At 33.5% G+C, this 24,775-nt stretch overlaps 1 protein-coding gene across 1 annotated transcript; it reads left to right on the forward strand.

The window, feature by feature from the left end:
- Window positions 1–61: 61 nt before the first annotated feature.
- LOC111001322 lies at window positions 62–16,735 on the forward strand. Its single transcript, XM_045633306.1, has 11 exons — window positions 62–83; window positions 174–225; window positions 2,487–2,505; window positions 5,355–5,416; window positions 7,878–8,061; window positions 9,028–9,249; window positions 9,510–9,659; window positions 10,511–10,582; window positions 11,155–11,280; window positions 12,389–12,526; window positions 16,727–16,735. Exons 1-11 carry the CDS (start codon window positions 62–64, stop codon window positions 16,733–16,735), a joined length of 1,056 nt encoding a protein of 351 aa, XP_045489262.1.
- The last annotated feature ends 8,040 nt before the right edge of the window (window positions 16,736–24,775 follow it).

Here is a 24,775-nt window from a genome sequence, read left to right on the forward strand (position 1 = left end):
GAACGTCTATGATTTATTGTCTTTGAAGAAGTTTGTTATAAAAATTTCTGTAATTCAGAATATGGTTTTTATTAATTACGCTAGTAGGTGATCAGTCTTCTGTGCCTGACACACACCGTCAACTTTTCGTGTCTGTAAAGTCAGCTGAGGACAAAAAATTACACTTCTTATAGTTTTAGATTTTCTTTTCTTAATTTATTCTTGTATAATAAAAATAAGTTCTCAATAAAAATAAAAATAATAATGTCATCTTAGATAATGTATATAAAAATTAAGAAATTATGTGCATTTTCCTTACATTTTACTTAATGAATTAATATGTTACCTATATAGGCTTGATGATTTGCTTTTTTTTAAAAAGAGTACCGAGAGTTTTTTACGCCGGCTTTTTCTCTCGGCCAACACCCTCTGTCTTTGCCGATGAGTAGGGATGCCTACAAGTTCGAATTGAATGACGTGGAATAAGTGTTACCTAGATGATCTTATGTTCCAAAATAAACGTATTTTATTTTATTTTCTTGGTAAAGACTGGACCAGAACATTCTTTTCGCGCGGCAGAACATACCAACCAAAAAAGCAATAATTTCACTTATTTTCAAAAATAAGAAAAAACATTTGGTCTAGATATGAAAGTCCACACATTTATAACAAGATAGACCATCACATAAACTATTAACTTTTTCTGATCTGTATTAATATGTATTTTTAAAAATCTGTATCTTTTATAGTTATCATATAAACAAAACAAATCTAAATAAAAATTTGACGGAAAGCCGTAATGGCCGATATGGCAGAAATTTTAAAATATTTTACCATTAAATCAGCATTTAAATAGCGTGACCTTAATCAAAACATCACAACATTTAAATTTATGAATGGGAAATAGATTATAAATTATCGATTTTCATAACTTCAAAAGTTTTAATTACGCAAACTTACAAAGTAAATCATGTTGAAACGAAATAATACTACTGATATCGGAACTGCCAGCCAAAAGTCGAAACTAGTTACGAGGCAGAAGAAAAATTATCAAAAAGAAGAAGATGGAACATGACACCCGGTGTAGATGCTGGTGATGTTACCCCGTCGAAAGAAAAAAGCAATAATAAAAAAAAATCATTTATTCATGTAGGCAACATAATGTACACTTATGCACGTCAAAAAATATTTAAATGATACGAATTTTTCATTAACTACCACTTCTCAAATCAAGGGCGTAAAAACAAACTAATTTACAATTAGTCGTACTTCTCTAATATAACGTTGTGATTACAATTATAGGAAGTTTGCCATCTAAATCTCATTCAATTCAATTCAATTTTAATTTGCTATTATAATGAACAATTTTATACAAACAAAGAAATATAAACATTTTGTTATATATATATAAGATTTATTTAATACAATTAGTTGGAATCGTCTTTATAAGAATCTTCCACATCTTTCTAAAACAAGCGACTTGAAGACTAGGCTAGCAGTTTTGGAAATCCTCCCATCACATCTAGGGCCTTTCTTCTTGCTCTTTGTCTATTCCATGATGTCACTCTTTTTGTCCATATTGAGTCCACGGTATCAAATAAATTTAAAATTAAAATTATCAAATAAATATTTATTTTATTTATAGCCTTATACCAGAAATAATATGTACATTATAGCTTTTGTTCTTTGTTGTCTATGAACTGATTCTGTGTGCCTGGCAAAGGCCTCCCCCATTCTTACATTTGGGGGGTTGTGGTCTAATTCCCCAGTGGGCCCAGCCGGGTTGGGGAATGCACAATAATTATTATTAATTAAAAAAAAATATCAAGTAAATATTAGTAATTAAAAACTTATCAAATAAATATTATTAATTTAAAAAATTATCAAATAAATAATGTCACAGGAAGTAAAGAGCACGCTACGATTTTATTGCTTTTTACATCAATCGTGGCCGCATAGATTTTTGACGAATATAATGAACATACATTATGTAATATTCTGGTATATGATTGCACATATATCTGCATATATGAATCACCGTTATACTATTGCGACATCCGGCGAAGGCGATCTGAAACGTGAGCATTCTTTTAATTTTAATTTTTTTGCCTAAAAGCTGTTGGAATAAAGTCAAAAGATAAAAATCATTTATCACTACATAGTATAAAACAAAGTCGCTTTCTCTGTCCCTATGTCCCTTTGTATGCTTAAATCTTTGAAACTACCCAACGGATTTTGATGCGCTTTTTAATAGATAGAGTGATTCAAGAGGAAGGTTTATATGTATAATAACTTATAACATCCATTTAATAGTGGAGAAGTACTGTTATTTTTGAGGTTTCTAATGTGATGTCGTAAAAAAATACATATTTTTCGCTTACATTGCAAACGCAGGCTGAACCGTACGAGTTTTATCAAAATAATGTACTAAGTATTGTACACATTGAAAAGGTCTACAGAAAAATCCGTGATAGTATATGTCTCTCTTATGGATAACCCACAATAACTTTTTTGTCATTTACTTTTTTACGACAAATAATGGCTAATTTTCGAAGTGATTTTAACCAATACAGCATTAATCCTGAACCAATTAAATACCTTGAATACATTGTTCATTTAATATAGATCTATACAGCCCATTACAGCTTATTTAGCAGCGATCGAACGCGTATATTATCGGAGCTTTCCAGCGACGGAAATAACAATACATAATAAAAACCTGCTTTTCATCGGCATTGCACCCGTGCGAAGCTGGGGACGGGTCGCTGGTTCATAATAAAGTGTTGAACCTCTCCCAGCCAGTAATGCAGGATAACGTTTTAAAGAAGAGAACAGTTCCATTGATAAATACTTTATATTTCAAATCAAATCAAAAATCATTTTTTTCATATCGGTAACATAATGTACACTTATCAACGTCAAAAAAATTAAATTAATTGTGTATTTACATTTACTGCCAGTTATCAAATCAAGGGCGTAGAACGGAAGAGAAGAACTGGCAATAAACTCTCCGCCACTCTTTTTAATCGCCAAGTTTTTTTTTACACAATGTTTGTAAGGAGCTCCAACCATTACACCATGTTCCATATGACTTCTTGAGTAATAAAGAATAATAAAATAAATTAAAAACAAAGATGTGTCCTCTATCAGCAGGAGGCATGGTGAAATAGGAGCACGCACTTACATTTGCACATTAGTGTATAACAAGTTTTATGACAATCTCTAATAGCTTCCGAAACAAAGAATGCTCGCCGAATTTTTAAAACTCTCCTCTTTCTCGCCTCGTTTGGTTGTTTTTTCTCTTAACCAATCAACGCCCGATATTTTCCCGCCTCACTTCATGAGAAAAATCCACCAAAACCTTGTCAATAGAACTATTATTTACAAAATCACATTAAATACATACATAATTTTATCTATTTTAACTTTAATTTAAGATATTAATAAAACAAATCATCTATTTATAAAATAACCTGAATTATAACTTGTGTTCATTGCAAAAACCACCGGATATTGTTGTACAAAGCATAATGAAACGGCTTGGTGTGTGATATAAATAAATAAATAAAATGTTATGCTATTTATATGTGGCGGATTTTTGTAACTTATGTAACTAATTGTAAGACTATTCTAGCAAATAAACGATTTGATTTGATAAAAAGGAGCCGACGCTTAGCTCCCTGATGTGAAGTTATTAGATATTATTATTAGATAGACACTGACAATTGCAAACAGCGCGTTGCCGGCTTTTTAAGAATTACTACGATCTTTTAACTGTTATTGGTTTTTGATGTGTCTGCTGCTCTCAATTCTGATATAATTCTTGCTTTCAGAATTTACGTGTAAACATTACGAAGGCGTCAACAAGCTGGCATTAAAAGGTTTCTTGAAAACTAAATACACAACACCTGTACAGCCTTCACGAACAACTATAACAGCGAAAAGTACCCATGAAATAGGTAGACTGCTATTGATAATATTTTATTATAAACTGTTATTTAACGCCAAAACCCAATAACCTATCTCAATCCATTTATGACCATCTGAGATAGAAATTATTGATAAAAGTCTTGAGTCTTAATGCAATTGGATTAAGACTCAAGGACTTTATATAATTTAAAAGCTATTTCATATGTTTTAAATATAGACATGTATATTTTCATATTATTTGTACGGTTTTATTTACTTTATATTGATTATCAAATATGAGTGCGAAGAGATTGCATTCAATCCGTCGCAAAAAATGGTTTAATTATTGGGATGCAGATAGGAGAACGATCAACTGTCACGGTCTGATTTCAGATTGTTTTCAATCTGAGATTGTGGCTTAATTATTGGGTTCGGGCGTAAACCAATGTGAAAAAGCTTTTATAATTTTGTTATATTAACTGTTATGATACGAGAGATTACGTTGCGTAAAATCGCCAAGGTCTCTGATTAATTGCCCAATTCTAGTGACATGTAGTAATGATGGCATGTTATTTATATTGCACAATATATTTTTAAGCTATTGCATAGATTTTATCGCGGGCTAAAAGCGCGGCGACCTAATCGAGAAATTCCGTAACGAAAATAAAAACCTAACACACGTTGTAGTGCGGCCAATACGCGTTATAGCGGGAACGCATACTGCGTCTCACATCTGTCTGGCGTAATCGGTGACGTAGCGTTAGAGTGGGACAGAACGAATATTGCGTATTCACTTCTTACACACTTATCTCTCTGACGAGATCGGTGACGTAGCGTAAGCGCGGCTGTTTCAGCCGGTACGCTTTAGAGCGAGACAGACTATATAGGCATGTTAGTCTGATTAGAGTGACAGTGGTAGATTAATATCAAAGAAATTAATATAAAAAAATAAATAAATAATTATAATTGCATAAGTTGATAAAAATGCTATGCAATATCGCGGCAGTCACCGAGTGCCACACGTTTTTATTATTACTTTTTTTTATGTACGCGTCGTTTTCGTGTATTTTGGCTATACAAAGGAGAATTTCTGTTACTTGGAGTCTCGGTCTGGGGTCGATTAAATACAGTCAAATTTTACTCCAAGAAGACGCAAGTTTGCGCGTTTTTCGCTAACAACTCTGTATGTCGGTACTGCTCTTTTTAGAAGATTCTTCTTATTAAGAAGAATCTTCGAAAAAGAGCTTCAAAAGCCTCAGCCAGCAACGGACTACTGGGTTGGCATATCGAACGACGTTCAGTTTTGCAGTTATTTTGAGAGAAAGGCTAAACGCCTTCATGAAGCTAGGTGTGCTCAGTAAGACTAGACGGTCTTAAACGAGTCTACGGGACGCCCATAAAAGGCATCATAGCCCATGGACACCCAGTATAGTTATGAGGAAGTAGTAAACTCTAACTTTGATTAGATGGGGGTTGAAACTCTCAGAGATGACCCTCTCCAGGAGGCGATTCCAAGGTGGTTCAATTGGTCTGTGGAAGATTTCCTGTCATCATAGAGATAAAATTTTGAAAAATTTATGTTTTCCATCTCTGGCTATAAATTGTTTTATTTTATGTACAATTAAATCTGTATGATTATGAAATAAATAAATAAACCTTTAAAAGTAAGAATTTAACAAACAAACGTAAGTAACATTTGTGTATGTAAATGCGATTTAGGCAAAAGAAAGTGCGAAATATGACGGTGTTATCTAATATGATAAATATGAAACCAGTTAGGCCTTTGATTTCTATTATCTGTTACTCGTGTGACGCGTGGAACTAGGACCAGTATACTGTATAGTGTTAATAAGACAAAATCCCACATGGGGTTCACAACCGCCAAATGAATTTGTTTAGTCATGTTTTTTTTATAGAACAGGGGCAAACGGGCAGGAGGCTCAACTGATGTTAAGTGTTACCGCGGCCCATGGAAACTCTCAATGCCCGAGGGCTCGCGAGTGCGTTGCCGGCCTCTTAAGAATTGGTATGCTCTTTTCTTGAAGGACCCTAAGTCGGCAGCTGGTTCCACAAAGTGGTGGTGCGCGGCAAAAACTGCCTAGAAAAACGCGCAGTTGTGGAACGGTGGACGTCGAGGTGATACGGGTGGAATTTCGTATTCTGCCTCGACGTCCGATGATGAAACTCAGCTGCAGGTATTAATCCGAACAACTCCTCTGAACACACTCCTTGGTAAATGCGGTATAAGATGCAGAGAGACCCCACATCTCTACGCAACGCCAGAGGATCAAGCTTATGTCGTTTATATACAATTTTTGAAGTGAAACCTCTTTAGGCGCATCATTTGTTTCATACAAAGATGTGAAGCGTTTTTGTCGAAGTAAAGGGAGAGAGCGATTGAGAGAGAATGAGACAGGGAGAGCGAGAAAAAATATACGCTAAGAAATAGGCAGCCCGGGTAACTGGCTGCCTATTTCTCCTCCTTTTCATTTAGTTAGATCAATTGTATTACATTTCGGTATGCAACGAAGTGTTAATAAATAAATAAAAAATATTATTGAATCTAGTGTACATTGAAATTAGCGCCCTCTATATTCCTTAAGTTTGAACATGAACATTTCAGATCCTTACCTGAAGTTTGAAGAGGATATCAATGCAGCGCTGTTTGGAAACGCTTCATTGGAAGGTAATTCAATAATATCATACTAGATGGCGCCACTGACATTTGCAGTGATGTTTTGTTTAACCTCATGAGTTTCCAGATGTATATAATGTTTTTAGAGATAACTGAGATGGAAAAGGTAGTTATTATCTTAAGTATAAACCTAAAATTAAAACTATTAAAATGTAAAAACATACACCAATATTGTAGAAACATTTTTAAAAATCTTTTTATATTTTAATTAGAAAGAAGAGTACATAATATGTTAGTGCCCAATTATGACCTTTAAAATATTGTGCTATTGAGTGATTGACGATAACAATGTTAAAAATGATAATATTTAATTGACGAGATAAGTTATTGTAATGAATGTAAAATAATGTACACCGGTTATTCACAAAAACAGCCGATTTGCACCATTTTAACTAAAGTATTTAACGTCTCTTTCCATCACATAATAAACACAATTTGCCAGAAGAGCGTGGAAGTCTTAAAGTAGCTATTAAAATTCAATTAATTTTTTAATGTTTTTAATTTTGCTTTGTTTTATCTTAATTTAATTATTTTTCAGTGTATAAGCTTCATATAATCATAGAATGTTGTATGCGCCTATAATTGGGGTAGCACTAAGCATGTGTTTGTGTGACATATATGTATCAGTGACTACTTTATTGGTGCAGCGTAGTGTACTTTAAAAATAAATAAATAAACACAACAAAATTGTACAGGGAGACTGGAAGAAAAGACGAAAATGGATCTGACAGATAAGAATGCAACAGCACAGTACATACATTTTCCGTGCGGAAAATTGTTTCGGTATGATTTTCCATTTGTAAAATATATAAGTTGACCTATCCTGTGGAAAGTCAAATTCAATATCATTTATTCCAATAAGACCAGCTAAATTGGCACTTTTGAACGATAAATAAAATATAAAGGTGATTCTAGTTGCCCCTTCCAAAAGGTAGTTTCGTGTGAAGAAGACTTATTTTTTTTTATAGAACAGGGGGCAAACGGGCAGGAGGCTCACCTGATGTTAAGTGATACCGCCGCCCACGGACACTCTAAATGCCAGAGGGCTCGCGAGTGCGTTGCCGGTCTTTTAAGAATTGGTACGCTCTTTTCTTGAAGGACCCTAAGTCGAATTGGTTCGGAAATACTTTAGTCGGCAGCTGGTTCCACAAAGTGGTGGTTGAATGGGCAAGAAACTCCACACTTAAATATCGAAACCGTAAAATAATTAATGAGTAATAAAAAAAATTGGTCCATCATTTATTTTATTTATTAAGTCCACAAATGATAATCTAAATATATATTATATTTTAAGGGCCGAGTTGGTATATAATGTGAGCGGTGTTCACCTACCAATGTCGGAATATCTGCATCGTGGTTACTGCAAGCTAGACGAAACAAAAGATTATATGCAGACAGCGGTGAATGCTTTCGCTATTATACTGAATGGAGATCTAGTTGACATTGAACGATTATCATCTGAATACGTTCTTCGTTCAGTGAGTGTTTTTTATCTATGATGATATAGAGAACGTTTTACATAGACTAAGAAACAAATTAAGTATATATATAGTAAATATCGTTGAAATGACAGCTTTATAAGTATGTGTAGTTTAATATTGCGAGTGTGGGTTAAAAAACTTAGGTTCCAACTCTACAAGAAAAGAGCGTACCAACTCCTGAAAGGCCGGCAACCTACTTCCGAGCGAGGAAATGTGAGTGTGGGCGGCGGTATGACTTAACATCAGAGCCTTCTGCGCGTTTATAATAATAATAATAATTTATTGCAAGAATATGGCACAAAATGTTAAGGCAAATTTATTTTAATTTACAAGTTTGCCTCCTCCACGACATGGAATGCTTAAGTGGTTTGGTCATAGAGAATGAGAAGCCGTGAAGAAGTACAGAAGAACATGTTCATAACCAACGAGCATTAGATGAAAGTGAATTAAATGAGAGAGGTTAAAAAGGCCTTCGCGAAAAAGGCATAGATGTATAAAAAAATATATTTATACATTCACATATACAGCTACGGCTTAAAAGAGAGAGAGAGAGCAGAGAGCTAGATTTCTTATTTAACATACTTACGGGTCATAATCTGAATAAATAGAAAGATTGGGTCTACGGGTACTAAATAGAAAACTGAGGCTTCCATCTAAACTCCTGATGTATTGCATTTGTTTCCTTGACATTTTTATTATAGAATCCGTACCATATTGTCATGACATATTTGTATGTTCGCAGAGTGAATTCACAGTAGCGATATTGTGTATATTATGTGTTTTATATTATAATAATAATAAAATTTTATTGTTTCTCAAATTTTCATATTATATATGCACTTTATTATATTTTATTAATTGATACTCGACATTATCATATTGGCATAGTCTGTAAGGATAATTTATGTATTTTTGTAATAAATAAATAAATCTTGTTTGGATTGATCACACGATGTCTTCCAGGCAAGAACAATATCCATGATGAAATTACCAAAAGAAAAATTAACGGCCATGTGGAATGTTGTCAAAGGGAGAACACAAACAGTTGATATAAGTTACGAAACGTTAGAAAGATATAGACCCCTCTTTAAATACATTAGTGGGAAGGAGATAGCACGATTGAATCTCAGTGATCCGAAAATATTGTCGTTTATTGGTACGCACGCGGAATTGGACAGGCATCAGGTAATGATAGATAAATTAAATCAATTTTCAGAAAAAGCATATCACAGAAATCAATTATTATTATTAAATGAAAAGGGGCGAAGGTGCTATTACTAAAGTGACCATATATTCTTCGACTCAAAACGGGACATTGGTTTAATTTAAGTCAAATAATTAGTCCATGAAAAAAAACACTTTTTAAATTTATTTATTTTGGAAAAGTTACACACACAAGTCACAAAAATGTATATACAATAAATTTAGACTAATTTTGTCTTCAGGTCGGTGTGATTGCCAGTAAATATATTAGCTTAAATCCGAAATGGTCTGAGCCGAGAAATTTAAATATAATGAATAATATACTATGTGGTATCCCTATGACGTTTATGAGGCAACTACCCGAGAACACGTTTCTGCAATTATCACATCAGGTATATCATTATTTTATTGACCGCTAGATAATCCTAGAAACCTGGAAAAACTAAGGAAATTCGTAACTTTTTATCAAAAAATATACTACGGTTTTGATGGTAGGTATGGGAATTCTTATATTTTTGGGTATATCATATTGAAAAAAGATTATAAAGACCCCATCTTTTTTGTATTTAAGCGGTTTTCCAGATATATAAAAATACCCAAAAATACGCGAAATCATCGGAGATCCTACAGGTTTTTAAATGTTATAAATAATATAATTTAAAAGTAAATGTAAAATTAGAAGCAATTAATGTTTATTTCTTTTTTTGACGTTCATAAGTGTACATTATGTTACCTATATGAATAAATGATTTTTGATTTGATTTGATTTGAAAGATATTATGGGATGTTCTTTATTTTTATAAATCACAACCCATTTTTATCTTTGTTAAATTGATATATTTCTTCACAAACAACGGTAATTAATTTATATTCTTATAGAAAGGCTCATAGGAAAAATACATGCTCACTCATCTTTAAAGTCTGTTCTGAGTGACGTCTGTTTTCTTCTTTTCTTAGTGTCCTGTATTTATATTGCCACATACATCAAAATCGTATAGAAAATACTACACCATATAGTATGTGCATTTTAGTGCGTATCTACGATACGCTACAATATAAAACATAAAGTGGTTGCCTGGAAGAGGTCGCTCGAAAACCGGGAGTTGCCCAGCTTTTCATTTAATTATGTTCAATTTTTTTATTGTAAACTAACGAAGTGTCAATAAATAAAGTATATTGAATTGTACAAGACCTCTACAATTTTTTTTACTCCTGATAAAATATAATAGCAATGTCGTTTTAGGTGTTTTATCATATACACGCCTGTGACCCTTTACAGCGCCGCTTCTATCTTGCTTTTATGAGTGGAACTCAGGTAAGTATGAACTTATCTATCTACTATATCTACTTAGCTATTATGATGTTATAAAAGGAACTGTTCGTTCTATATCAAAATATTTTGATATAGAATGAACAGTTCCTTTTATTACCTACTACCTATTTTGCAAGCCAAGACAGCATGGAGAGATCAGTTCCTACGTTTATTTTTTTTTTCGTATGCCCAATTAATAGTTGATACAATGAAAACATCACAAAGAAAAGTACAAGGTGTCTCAAAAGAAAGTTCATAGTGGGTGTATTTTGTTAATAAAATTACTAATTACTACTGGTATATACAATATACATAATACAAATTACATGACCTAATAATTTATCGTACTATACCAAATTTGTGTGGTAAAAGTACTTGTTATAATACAATATTATATATATTTGAACAAATTGTACATATAGTAATTCTAATATACCTACCTAATAACTAACCTTAAAATTTAATAATTAAAATATATTATTAAAAGGAGTCCCTTTAGGCAAGGTTCCGAAGATACTGGCAGCGTTCCCCCTTTGTATAGCTAAGACATTAAGATTTAAGTTTATACTTTCCAGGTGTTAGGCAAGTCATACAGCTGGAGCGCGAGTGACGTAGCTCGGCTTGGTCTTCTAATGGCAGAAGTGACTGGACCAGATTTAAGTTCTATCAATCCTAAATCTATGGCTGGACTTACTTCTAAAGTAAATAAATCAATGTAACAACCTTTTTAGGTCTAGGCCTCATTTGTGTATCTGTTTTAAGATCATTTGACAATCTCAGAACAAGGCCTCCTGGTAGTTGTGCGAACGGATGACGTAGTTTTGCTCTTTCGCGAATTTTTTTTTTTTTTTTTTTTTTTTTTTTTTTAATTATTTTAATTTAATTTGTAAACGTTTTTGACATTTATAAGCATGCCCTAAGACGCATCTAAATTGAATAAATGAATTTTGATTTGATTTGAATCTGATAGGCAAGAGGTGATCAGTCTCCTGTGCCTGACAAACACCTTGTTTGTTCACATCAACGTACTCAAGCGAACGTCGAATGCGCACTAGAAAGTACATTGGTTCGAACTTACGACCTCAGAGATTAGTCGCACGCAGAAGCCACTAGTTCAACAATTAAAATTTAATGATTTAATTTTACAATTTTTAACACCTTTTACAACTCTCAAATTGTTTTTAAAAAGCATAACACGACGTATAACATGTATCCAACTCTGCGTAAGGTGTGATCAGAAGCCATTAGCATTAACCATTGATGCAATAATTTTATATATAAATTAAATATCATATCAAATTTTGTGAAAATAGAGTTATGTTACAAGTGTAACTCAGTCCAGTCAACTGTCACCAACCTATTGATTTCAAACTTTTGCCTGTGACAATGTAACATTTATTTAGGAACTTTAACATTACTAGAGTAATTTAGTAATTATGTTTATAGTCATTATAATATTTTCTAAACATTGTAACAATTTCAAAGGAATCCATGAATATATTAATACTCTTACAATAACTATAGTAGAAAAGTTGTCCCTCATACACAAGAAAAGAAGTTCAAAGGAGCTTTTCAATTTCAGAAGTGAATAATGTGTTACATTTGTTTGTGTAAATTCATAAAGGATCTATAACAATTTCAGTATGAAATGTTTATTTAGTTATCAGTTAGGTAAGAGCTTTTGACATTGATTTTAAAGAAATTCCTTATTGCTCAACCTTAATGTGACATTTGTTATACTATTTTATTCTGTAAAATATGTTGAATATTCCCACTTTGAATTATAATTATATATGTATATGTTTAAAGGTGATGCTGACAATGTCGCCACATAATTTACAATACTTAACAGAGGCACAACTCAAGTACTTAGGGCAGAAACCTCTAAACATTTTGGCGAGAAAACTGAAAAAATATCAAGATCAAATGCAAATATACGAAAATCGTGTATCGAAATTTATATCGACGAAGTTATTTCTATTAGTATATTTAATTTTAATAAATTTTGTTTAAATGTATACGAGTTTAAGACGAGTTGACCCTATTATAGTCATATGACTACATACATATGTATAACATATTAATATACGGGATTTTTTTATGGGGACAAACGGGCAGGAGGCTCACCTGATGTTAAGTGATACCGCCGCCCATGGACACTGTACTCTGTAGCTTATCGTAGATACGCACTAAAAATGTACATACTATAATATGGTGTAGTATTTTCTATACGATTTTGATGTATGTGGCAACATAAATACAAGACACTAAGAAAAAGAAGAAAACAGACGTCACTCAGAACAGACTTTTAAGATTAAAAAAAAAAGACATTTAAGATCCTTTGCCTTCCCCATTAGGGATAAATTGAAAAAAAAGACTTTTAAGACAGGTGATGACATGTATCTTCTTCCTTGAGCATTTGTATAAGAATATAATTTGTGTAGTTTGTGAAGTTATATACCAATTTAACAAAGATAAAAATATGTTGTGATTTATAACAAGATAGAACATCCCATAACACTGTCAATGCAAAGGGCTCGCGAGAGCGATCTTTTCTCGAAGGACCCTAAGTCGACTGGGGTTAAAAATTTGGAATACTTCAGTGGGCAGCTGGTTCCATATAGCGGCCGAAACTGCCTAAAAAACGCTCAATAGAAAGATGGAAGTCCAGGTGATAAGGATGCTATTTTTTTCTGTTTTGATGTCGGATGATGAAGTCTGCAGTTATTAAATGTTGAGTAATAAATTGATCTTTTCCACCTCAAAAAGACTCTGATTTTGTTTAAGTATAGTTTTAAACTCTAAGGGCCTGTTTCACAATGTCCGGATAAGTTCCAAATAAGGTATTTGTTACTTATTGGTATGATAAATAGTATTTTTGCGTTTCACGACTGTCAGATAGCGCTATACGTCAAGAAATTCGAAGTATCTTATTTGAAACTTTTATCTTTCGAATAATTTGTGTTGCATAGCTATTTGGCACTTTATCCATACATTGTGAAACAGGCCTTTAGTATTATTTGCTGTTTTTAAATGTTAAATTTCAGTTTACTTTAGTTTTTTTTAATGTATCTTTATCTATTAATGCACTTGCATGTTTTCTGTTTTTTATACATAAATTGTTTATCTATGTAATCTGTTTTGGCTTTCTGTATTGTCTTAGTGTTTTGTATTATAATATGTATAAGCTGTTAGAATACTTATTATTAAATAAAATAAAATAAATTCGTAAATTAAACAATTGTTTATAACTTATATTCCTTTAATTTTTTTATCGATGGCAAATGGAGTGTGTAGCCTCCCAGACTATACCGTGCTTCCAGCTGAAAGAAAACAGTTCTATTATTCAGAAATAAGTCAGATTAGAATCATCATAAATCTGTTTTAAATAAAACAGTTTTAAGATTACATTCTCTGATTTATATAGATCCCTTAATAGCATAGTAAGTTTTTTTTTATAGAACAGGGGGCAAACGGCAGGAGGCTCACCTGATGTTAAGTGATACCGCCGCCCATGGACACTCTATGCTAGAGGGCTCGCGAGTGCGTTGCCGGCCTTGTTGTTATATGTACGTAAAATTCAATTATCAGGATGTAAACGAAAGTGTCTATAGCGCGTTGTCGGCCTTTTAAAAATTTGTACGCTCTTTTTTTGAAGGACCCTAAGTCGAATTGGTAACTTTTTTGTGTTATACATGGCTTTTTTTCGTGGGGAAAAACGTTCGCCTCGCGCAGTTCGGTTGAAGGGTGAAAGATTATGTGGGGTTTTAGTGGTGCGGGCCCACTAAAACCCCACAGCGCCACCAGCAATCGCCAGAGGCGGGACACAACAAACCAGTACTCAACGTTACAGTTTGCTACTACTAAATAATACCATGCAATCTCGCTGACCAGCTACCACCATTAGAAACGCTGAGCTAATTCCAGTTTACATCCGTAAAAAGAATGTTATCTACTGTTATTTCCAGTTACTTTCGGGTTTCTAATTAAATATAAAAATTAGTAGGTGATTAGAATCTGAGAGGAGAGCGGAAGTGTGACTGTTCTAGCAAATCTGATGCACAGTTGAAGATGAGGCATAGAGAGCCGAAAAGACTTGGAGCAAGTGAAACGAGACTCACTGTGAACGACCCCTGTCCTATCTAGGTTTATAGGAAAAGTCAAGTATATTAAGATGAAAATCTATGTCTGCCTTCATCACTACATAGTATAAAACAAAGTCCCTTTCTCTGTCCCTATGTCCCTTTGTATGCTTAAATCTTTGAAACTACGCAACGGATTTTAATACGGTTTTTTTAATAGATAGAGTGATTCAAGAGAAAGCTTTATATGTATAATAACATCCATTAAATAGTGGAGAAGTACTATAGTAATATCTTTGAGGTTTCTAATGTGATGTCGTAAACAATTACATTTTTTCCGCTTACATTGCAAACGCAGGCTGAACCCTACGAGTTTTATCAAAATAATGCACTAAGTCTGAACACACTGAAAAGGTATACAGAAAAGTCCGTGATGGTATATGCCTATTTCTTATGGATAACCCACATTTTTATATACAACGTTCACAGATTTTCTGTAGTGTATTTAGTATCAGCATTGCACCCGTGCGAAGCCGGGGCGGGTCGCTAGTTGCTCTATAATCCTGCAATTACCAAAACGACGAGCTACTGTGGATAAATCGTCTGAAAAAGCACTTACCAAAAGATCGCACCAATCTGTTTGAGTGTTTTTAGTTTGTGGTCCGTCAAACAATTTACTTTTATCAAACACACTTGGATTTGTTGTAATATCTTGATTTGGTAAAGGTGTAGTTGCAAGAGGTATAGAAGCTTTACGATCTTTTACAATATCCGTTTTCCTATTATTTTCTTCTGCCGTATCAGACTCCTTTATGACATTGTCATTAACTCTTTCGTTTCTGTTTTCATCAACTCTTTCGTTTCTGTTTTCATCAACCCTTTCGTTTCTGTTTTCATCAACTCTTTCGTTTCTGTTCTCATCAACTCTTTCGTTTCTTTGTTCATCAACTCTTTTGTTTCTTTGTTCATCAACTCTTTCGTTTGTTTTTTCATCTACATTTTCGTCTTCAGTTTTTGATGCAGTACGTCTGCAACTATAGCAAGTAAGTTTTATAAGTTAACTTTGCAGAGTATTTGGCTCGCTGTAGGTATCATAACAAATGTTTACAAAAATTTAATTCTAAAGGGAAATAGTTTTTTTTCTGATAGTATAGGGGGACAAACTAGCCTACGGGTCGTCCAAAAATACAAGTCATCGCAGCCCATGGATACCCATTTTAGTAGGTGTTTTGCTGGTCTGTGAGAACAGTATGCTCTTTAAACAGTTGTGGGTTGAATCTCCCAAGAATGACACCGTAAAAAAAACTAGTAAAGCAGACTATAGCAAACTTCCAGCCATCAATGTTTTATTATATCACCTTAAAACAAATAAAAATTTAGAACATAAGGATGTTAGTAAATTTTAATTACCTATCCGTCTTAATTAGTCCTTGTGTCGGTACCAAAATAAAATAATCTTTATCTTTCTCATTCGCCAAGGCAAATATTTTATCCGTTCGGTGACTGCTGCATGAACAGCGAACAACCACAACTTTTGTATAATCAGGTTCTGTTCTGGACATAACTGGATCGATGTTCTCATGAACCTTCTCTGCTTGAACATCTAACACGTCTTGTTCATTAGATTTAATGCTAAAACATTTCCTCAATTCCATATTATTAATAGAATTTGCTCGATTATTTACTTCAATATTTAGATTCAAGTTAAACGTACACTCCTTTGTTTGCTGTAGTTTTTCATTTACGGAAATCCAACTTTTCTGAGTGCCTATATCTTTCGTTTTCATAACATTATCAACACTCTCATTTTGACCTAGATTCATCAAAGTATTATTAATTGTATTGCTTTCAATTTTCATAGTTATATTATCTTTAGCATCTTTGTCGACGTCTACTATCATAGATTCCGTTTCGCTTACAGGATTCTTGTATACGTTATTATTTGTTTTAACTTTATTAACACTTTCGTTTTTCTCCATTATAACATCAAGTCCATTGTCACCAAAAACATTTGTATCCTTTGTAAGTTTTTTTGCTGATGCTGACGACTCCGTTTCTAATATAGCGTCAATGATAGGGGTTTCACTTGGTGTTAGACCCTGTTTAATAACAGATTTGTCAACAACACCCAAATTCTTCATAAAAGAACTATCTCTCTTTGTTGACGCGTCCGATAGTTTTCCTGAATTGTTTCCTCGTCTTAGAATTGCTTTTGTTGTTAGAAGCTTTCGTCTTTCAATTAGATCTTTTGATAGAGATGAACTTCTAGTTGGTGGTTGGTTTGTTGCTGTTGACGGCTTATGTTTTGTGGTTGAACTGATCTTGCTGCATTTACCTGCTTCAGTCTGAAAAAAATTTATTAAAGAGTTGGTTGAACTTCTATTAAATAACGTTTATGTATTGTTATGTACGTAAAATTCAACAGTTTACAGAATCTCGATTAGGTACAAGAAACAGGACTGAAAGGATGAGTTTATTTCAAAAAAATAGTTTTATAAGTCTTTAAAATAAAGCATGATTTCATCATATCGCAATTTGTACTGTCTATTTAAGAATATTTTACTCATAGTTGAAACCTAGTTACTCCATACATTTTAATAATTATATTAATGACTAGCGGACCCGAAAGACGTTATACTGCATGATATTTCAAGAATCTAAACCATCCAGGCCGCCACCTAAATACATACAAAAAATCATTTAAATCGGTCCAGCCGTTTAAGAGAAGTAAACGAAAGTGTCTATAGCGCGTTATCGGTCTTATTAGAATTTTCACTTTTCTTTAAGGTCTCTTTGTATAAAACACTCTGTTTCCCATAGTATTGTCTTTTATTAACATAACTTTTACACATTTAAAGAAAAACACTTTTTAACGGATTATAGTTATATAAATAATATATGTAAATAATTAATATAAATAATTATAAGTTTAAATACAATAATACATAACTATACTCCGTTAAAAAGTGTTTTTCTTTTAACTCTGTTTCCCGTCAAGACATAACAATAATTCTCATCATTTTGATATTTTTAATAAATTAAACTTACTGTTGATACAGAATCATCCCTCACTGGTTTGTTAGTTGATGTTGTAATCTCTAAGTTTCCACTAACGTGGATTTTTTCTGAAATTCGTATCATAATAAATATTATTGCCTGGCATATTGTTTGCACCCTGATTATAAACATTAATGTAACATTTGCCGCCATTAATCTATTAAAATGAGAAATTGGCTGTGCCAAGAATCAATCTAGAACTCTTTCGGAAAAATACCTTTTGTATGGCAATTAAAGTTTACAAAACATAACCAAAAGAATTAAAAGATCTACCGACTAGAGTCTTTAAAAAGCGACTTAGTGCATTACTTTTTGGAAAAAATTTACTATTCAATAAATGATTATTTTTGTGAGACATTGTTATTTATATGTAATAAAGTATGATATAAACGATACAGATAATATAAGAATTGACTTTGACTAATAATGTAAAATCTAAATTAAGATAAATTTGCGCGCCACTATGTGTGGCAGAATTAAATATGCTAACGACTTACGATTGTACCACATTAACATTTTGTACCATATTCTTGCAATAAATAAATTATTATTATTAAAAAATTGTATGTGACAAGAAAATTGTTCCAAGTGCCTCGTGCGAACACGAATTCGCCAATGTTTCCAGGTTTTAGTTAACTACAACTTATCGTTGGTGTGAGGAAATATTTAAGGAAGTAGGAGGATTTTGACTTTAGCAGTAATGACGATTTATTTTTGAAGTGAAAGGAAAGTGTCGTTCGAATTATTGTTATTTTTAACTTTTCATTTTATTTACATTTTTAAAAATTACTATACACGTTTACAAGACTGCATTACGTACACTGGCAACTTTTATTATTTTTATATTCTATTTGGTATTTATTAAATTCCTTTCTTTTCTTTTCTTTGCGACCGAGGCGCAAACTAGCATCTGTAGTCTCTGGCAGAATTACCAGCACTATGGAACAGTCTGCTCCTCAGCATAATGCTGAGCCAAGGCCAATTACAGTCACAGCACACACGCATTACACATTTGAAACTAGCCGAATGAGAAAAGAATTTTTTTTCCTTTGATTATTGTTATTTTGTGTGGTTATGTGTGTGTCACAAAGAAACATCTGTTAACATATAATAGATAATCGATAATATAAAGTATTCAATCTCAGAAATGTAATTGTTTCTTTACATCTATAATAGGGATAACTTATAAATAAATAAAATAAGACGTACCATGCATTGGATTCCTGATGCCACTGAATACCTTCCCTTGTCTTTTTTCCCAAGATCTAAAACATGATTAATATATTGATAACATCAAGTTCGAGATTGAAACTAACGGTCGAACAGACATTGAAAACAATCTGAAATCAGACCGTGACAGTCGATCGATTACCGTTCTGCATCCCAATAACCAAACCCTACGAAGACAATCCATTTTTGACGGATATAATGCAATCAGTATAAACCAAATAAAGTAAATAAAACCATACAAATAAAATTAAAATATACATGTCTATGTTTAAAACATATCAAATAGCTTTTTAATTATTTTAATAACTGGTGTAAGTTTTAATCTTAAAATATTGGCACAGTTGAACAGTCATTTTCAAAGATCTATCCACATGCACCGATCCCACCTACCATGGATAGCTTGTATCGACAGATGGCTATTACAATCCGTCGCTTAGTTATTGGTACACTTTTATCAATATTTGGATTAAGACGTCTATCTCATGGTCAAAAATAGATTGAGATAGGTTATTGGGTCTGGGCGTAACAACGACTCTTTCACATATTAAATTAGATTTAGGATTCATACCTCGAAGCCTTCAGCAGATACTTATCATATCCAGACTGTATGAAAGGGTCTGGTGGCGTGACAGCAACGTACGCGGCATCATTATGTAGTTCCAATGGTCCCTCCACTCTTCTTCCTTCTATTGTATATAGCTCTATCTTTGAATGTCTATGGAAATACATGGCAATTAAAGATATCAGTCGAGAGTTATATTCCAGCTAATAGAAGAGGTGAGCAGTGTTGGGCTAGTGGCTTCAGCGTGCGACTCTCATACCTGAGGTCGTAGGTTCGATCCCCGGCTGTGCACCACTAGACATTCTTTCTATGTGTTCATTTAATATTTGCTCGAACGGTGAAGGAATACATCGTGAGGAAACCGACATGTCTTAAATCTAAAAAGTCAACGATGTGTGTCAGGCACTGGAGGCTGATCACCTACTTGCTTATTAGATTTATTTGGTTATTTATTTAAAAATGATCATGAAACAGATTCAGAAATCTGAGGCCATGACCTAAAGAGGTTGTAGCGCCACTGGTTTTTTTTTAAATTTTTTTTAATAGGAGAGGTGATCGCCGAAACTGAAGCCTATTTTGAGGCTATAAGTTATTTTGACAAAATTCAAAGTCTAAATTCTATTGTATTACGTAGGTACTTAATGACGTCATCGGCTTTTACGAAATTAGAATTATTGTCCCTTCGATGTCGTTATAAGATTTTGAGTGTAGTAGAAAGAAAGGCATGGACAGAGTCAGTTGGATGAAGCTGGAGGCCTTTACCCGCGAAGGGGTTCCAATCAACCGTACTGGAGGCTCACCTGATGTGAAGTGATTCCGCTGCCCATAGACACTCAATGCCAGAGGGCTCACGAGTGAGTTGCCGGCCTCTTAAAAGTCGTTCGTTCGACAAATAATCTTGTGATAGATAAGGTAAGGTATCACCGCGGAACATGTAGTTCCCCGGAGTCTAGCCCTGTCGTGGTTGGTGGGTTTAGAGGTGTTGCTGGAAAGCAAATGGCACTACGACGTTATTAGCCGCTCTCGACTGGTTCTCATTAGGAGAACCATGCGAGCTGCGGGTATAGGGCACTTTCGGCCCATGTGCCCCCAGCTCCTCAACAGGTTGGTGTTTGGAGCGTTGTGATCGTGCTGACTATTTGTATTTTCCACTTCCCTTTAGCCGAGTTCCATGTGGGCTGGGTGGAGAGTCATGTTTCACATCCGTGTGTATCTCTTGTGTTGACAGAAACCAAACTGAGTTATTATACGCATTAAACCAATAAGCCACTGGATTTGATTTATCTGCGTACACACTTTCTCATACACTAAGCAAGAACAAACGTCTAACACTCAAACTGATATAACAACGATTATACTCTAACAATTATTATTATCAATGAATCGTATATTTAGTAGTATTTATTTAAATACTCACAATGAACCATACTGTGAATGTGCAAGGAAGCTTACTGTCGAATCCCAGAACTTTAAATCATCTGAACACAAGTGATACTTTCTCGGCGGTGAATATTGTTGTCCATTCGAAAAGATAAATATATCCATTGCATTCCAATCTCTAAGCTCGTCTGGCACTCTCGCTTCAACCATATTTAGAACTGTAAACGAGAATTTGTACTCCAATCCAAATTATTCGAATAAATGCGGTAAATTGAAGTTGGTATATTGTCAAAGTATCTATGGTTAAAGTCAGCTGTCACTGAATAGGAAAGACAATTGAATACAGAACATACTCCAAACATTTTTATTCTTTATTTTAAGACGTACGTTTTGGGATGATGCATTTTTTCACAAAAGAGATTTAAATTTATGTAATATCGTGCTTTCCTCAACACTGCGAGGAAATGCTGCCAGCGTTAAAGGTCACAAGGCCACAGGGGTCAATCTTTTTACATTTATTTATTTTCCATTTATTAATTTTTTTTATAACTGTAAATAAATTGAAAAAATGATTCAAATGTTTAACGAAAGGTATATATATAAGGTATAAATATTTATGAATTGAACTGTCATATTTGAACTTCTTATGATCCAAGACTTGCGCCTCAATATATTTGCAATAAGCAACATATTGGAAATATTCAATAGATTAAATTTTTTTTTATTAAACTGAAAGATGATTGTTCTGTCATTTTCTTTATATAATTATTTGTTATTTAGATAATATTTTATTATTTTGTGTGTGTTTCATTAGCAATTAATGTTATGTCTATGGCTAATCAGTATTGGCCTAGTGGCTTCAGCGTGCGACTCTCATACCTGAGGTCGTAGGTTCGATCCCGGGCTGTGCACCAATGGACTTTCTTTCTATGTGCGCATTTAACATTTGCTCGAACGGTGAAGGAAAACATCGTGAGGAAGCCGACATGTCTTAGACCCAAAAAGTCGACGAAGTGTGTCAGGGACTGGAGGCTAATCACCTACTTGCCTATTACATTTAAAAATGATCATGAAACAGATTCAGAAATCTGGGGCCAGGACCTAAAGAGGTTGTAGTGCCACTGATTTATTTGTCTATGGCTAATAGTGAAGTAGTATTTTTAAGGAATTGGAAGGGTGTGGAACCCTTGCTATTTGGCACTCCTTTTTAAGAGGTCAACGATCGCCACACCTCGAAATATCGTCGACTGCACCCCCTTGACATTCTAAATGCATACAACTCAGCATTTTAACAGTTTAACCGAGGTTTACTTCTGATATAAATGCGAATTTAATAAATTATTTACGTAACTCTCCCTTTTTAAATATTCGTATAGTGGTGCGAACACCATGTCTAATATCCTTTTTTTAAATCTTATTTACACTAATCTTATTTACACGCAATACTCGTCGAGCGAGTTTGCTTATCTTGCCGAAGCCGCGTACAATTTTGAAGAAATCTATTAGGTATGAGGGTGTGCAATTATTTAATCAATTACCATATCAAATTCGCAATATTGGTGTGTTTGACAAATTCAAAAAGGCAGTAAAGATGCATGTTAGAATAAACACAGTTGACTGAAATTAAGACGGCTTATGGCGACGTGTATCTCGCTCGTATATGCATATTAATATTAAGTTTCTCATGTAAATAATTTTTTTTTTTGTAATGAGAAATAAAGTTCTTTAAAAATTTATTTTATAAGCCATATATGCGAAAAAACAAAAAAATCACCATTCATAAATGTCCAATATCCTACAATAACTATTGCCATAAATTAAAAAAAATCCTTCAAATGAAAACATATGAATAAATAAATATTAATAATATCATTCATGTTGTAGCTTCTAAGAATGTATCATATCGTCGTTTCTAGCGAATAAATAGATGTTACAGAACATTGCCGTCGGCCTAAATAGGTAAGAGTCCTATTATGGAATAGCCTTTAATCTAAGCCGCTTAATCCCAATACGGCGTTCGCTATTTACAAACACCAAAAGAATAGTAGAAATCGAAACGCTAAAACGGAGAGAAAAGTGAAAACATGATTCACCGTTACTCTATGATATTTCATTTGTATTGAGGTGCTTTAATCATGAGATTAAGAATGAAATATGACTCCTACATAACACGTAACCAATGAATCTTTAACAACACACTACACAGACTAGCAATAGGATAAGTTTTTGATAATTTGTGCAAATGGCGTAAAAAAAAAAAGAAAAATAACGTAGCCGGCCTGCATTTTCTGCTATGGTTTCGTTAAGTTACACAAGGCGAAAAAAAATCTTCTTTCATAATTAATAATAATATTAAGAATTAATACTTATGTAAATATAAAGTTTTTAACTAGCTTAGCCCTTTGTTTTCAAAAGACTTCCTGGTCTACTACTTTACAAGTAAGAATCCTTGTTTATATTTTATACTCTACACTGTCTTATCTAATCGCTTGCGTATAAAATAGGTTACATTGTTCGTAAAGCTTAGCCGAGAATAAAGAATTACTTTCACATCTTCAGGCATTCACCTACGCATTATATATAGATTTATTTAAAATTTCGATTCAAAAATACTTTCACCATTTCAAAGCTGAATTAATAGGAGATTGTCCAGAAGTATACATTTGGCATTAAAGTACCTTGAACACCATGGCCTCTGTTGCGAAAAGAGTGTAGGTCGTTTGACGTTTCTCTCACCATGTTGCGCCCAACGAGATCATAGATCTGTCAATTTTGGAGCCAACGGGTATCGTTGAGGATAATGGAAGTCAGATGGGATGATTTTGATCCTTTGGGAGATAGGACGGGCTTTTCTATGTGATGCTTCTTCTCGTACTGGAACCTCTCAACGAAACTCTATCCACACATAGAACCCTTAACTTACCAGGTCCTTCTCTGGTAAACTTTTAATTGCCAATATCACTGATTATTATACCCATTCGGAGTAATGTCAGTCGTCGAAGTAAAGTATCTCTTCTTTTTCTATCAAATTATGTTTAGGATGAAAAGGGAAAGAAATAATTAAATGAAACAATGTAATATCGAGGGTAATAATTTATATATTTACGATTTACTATTTACTAACACAGTAGTATGAAATTTAATTAATAAAAACACACATACGTACGCAAACACACCGATATTAAGATTATATTTTTTATGATACTCATTTAGTATTAGCGGTATAAATCGCTAAGACGTCTACTAAAAAGAGGTTTAATTATACACTCGCTTGACAAAATGAGTAAAAAACATAAAGGGAATACGTGATCTATTTATGGCGGCGCACGCGCATTCTTGAAACAGATGCGACGTTGACTTCCTTTTGTAAATATAAACTAAGAATACTTATCTACTAGCCGTTGCTTCGTTTCGATACAAATATCCCAATGAAATACTCCGGTACATGAACACTTTTAAAAAGTTTGTTCTTCTTAGTGGCTAAATGGAACAGCAGGTTCATCTTCATCAACACACTCCATCAAAAGACGCAACTTCTAAGGTCTAAGGCAAGTTTTACTCAAGATGTTTTTCTTTACCGTTCGAGTGTTCAGAGTCCATTGGTGCACAGACGGGTCTCAAACCTACGACCTCAGACCAATAGAATATTAAATTTAGTAAGTTAGTTAGAAGCTGTAAATTTTTCGAAATAAATAAAGTAAAAATATTAAAAAAACTAGCCCTTTTTTCAGTGCTATTCAGGACTTACGGGTGCATTGATATAATCTGAAGAATGGATCTCCGGTTTCCAAGCAAGAACCTGTAGTAGAAGTTACATTGGACGTGAATACTCCAGCCTGTATAACAATGCCACTCACAAGAGTATAATGAATAAGATTTCTGTCG

Source organism: Pieris rapae, chromosome 23 (genome assembly GCF_905147795.1).
Source record: "Pieris rapae chromosome 23, ilPieRapa1.1, whole genome shotgun sequence".
NCBI lineage: Eukaryota > Metazoa > Arthropoda > Insecta > Lepidoptera > Pieridae > Pieris > Pieris rapae.

Excerpts from the sequence above, each read along its gene's own strand:
- LOC111001322 (XM_045633306.1), top strand. The coding sequence starts at position 62 with ATGGTTTTTATTAATTACGCTA. Across the intron at positions 84-173 it reads GGTTTTTATTAATTACGCTA|TTTTAGATTTTCTTTTCTTA; the intron begins GTAGGTGATCAG and ends CACTTCTTATAG. Across the intron at positions 9,250-9,509 it reads CGGAATTGGACAGGCATCAG|GTCGGTGTGATTGCCAGTAA; the intron begins GTAATGATAGAT and ends TTTTGTCTTCAG.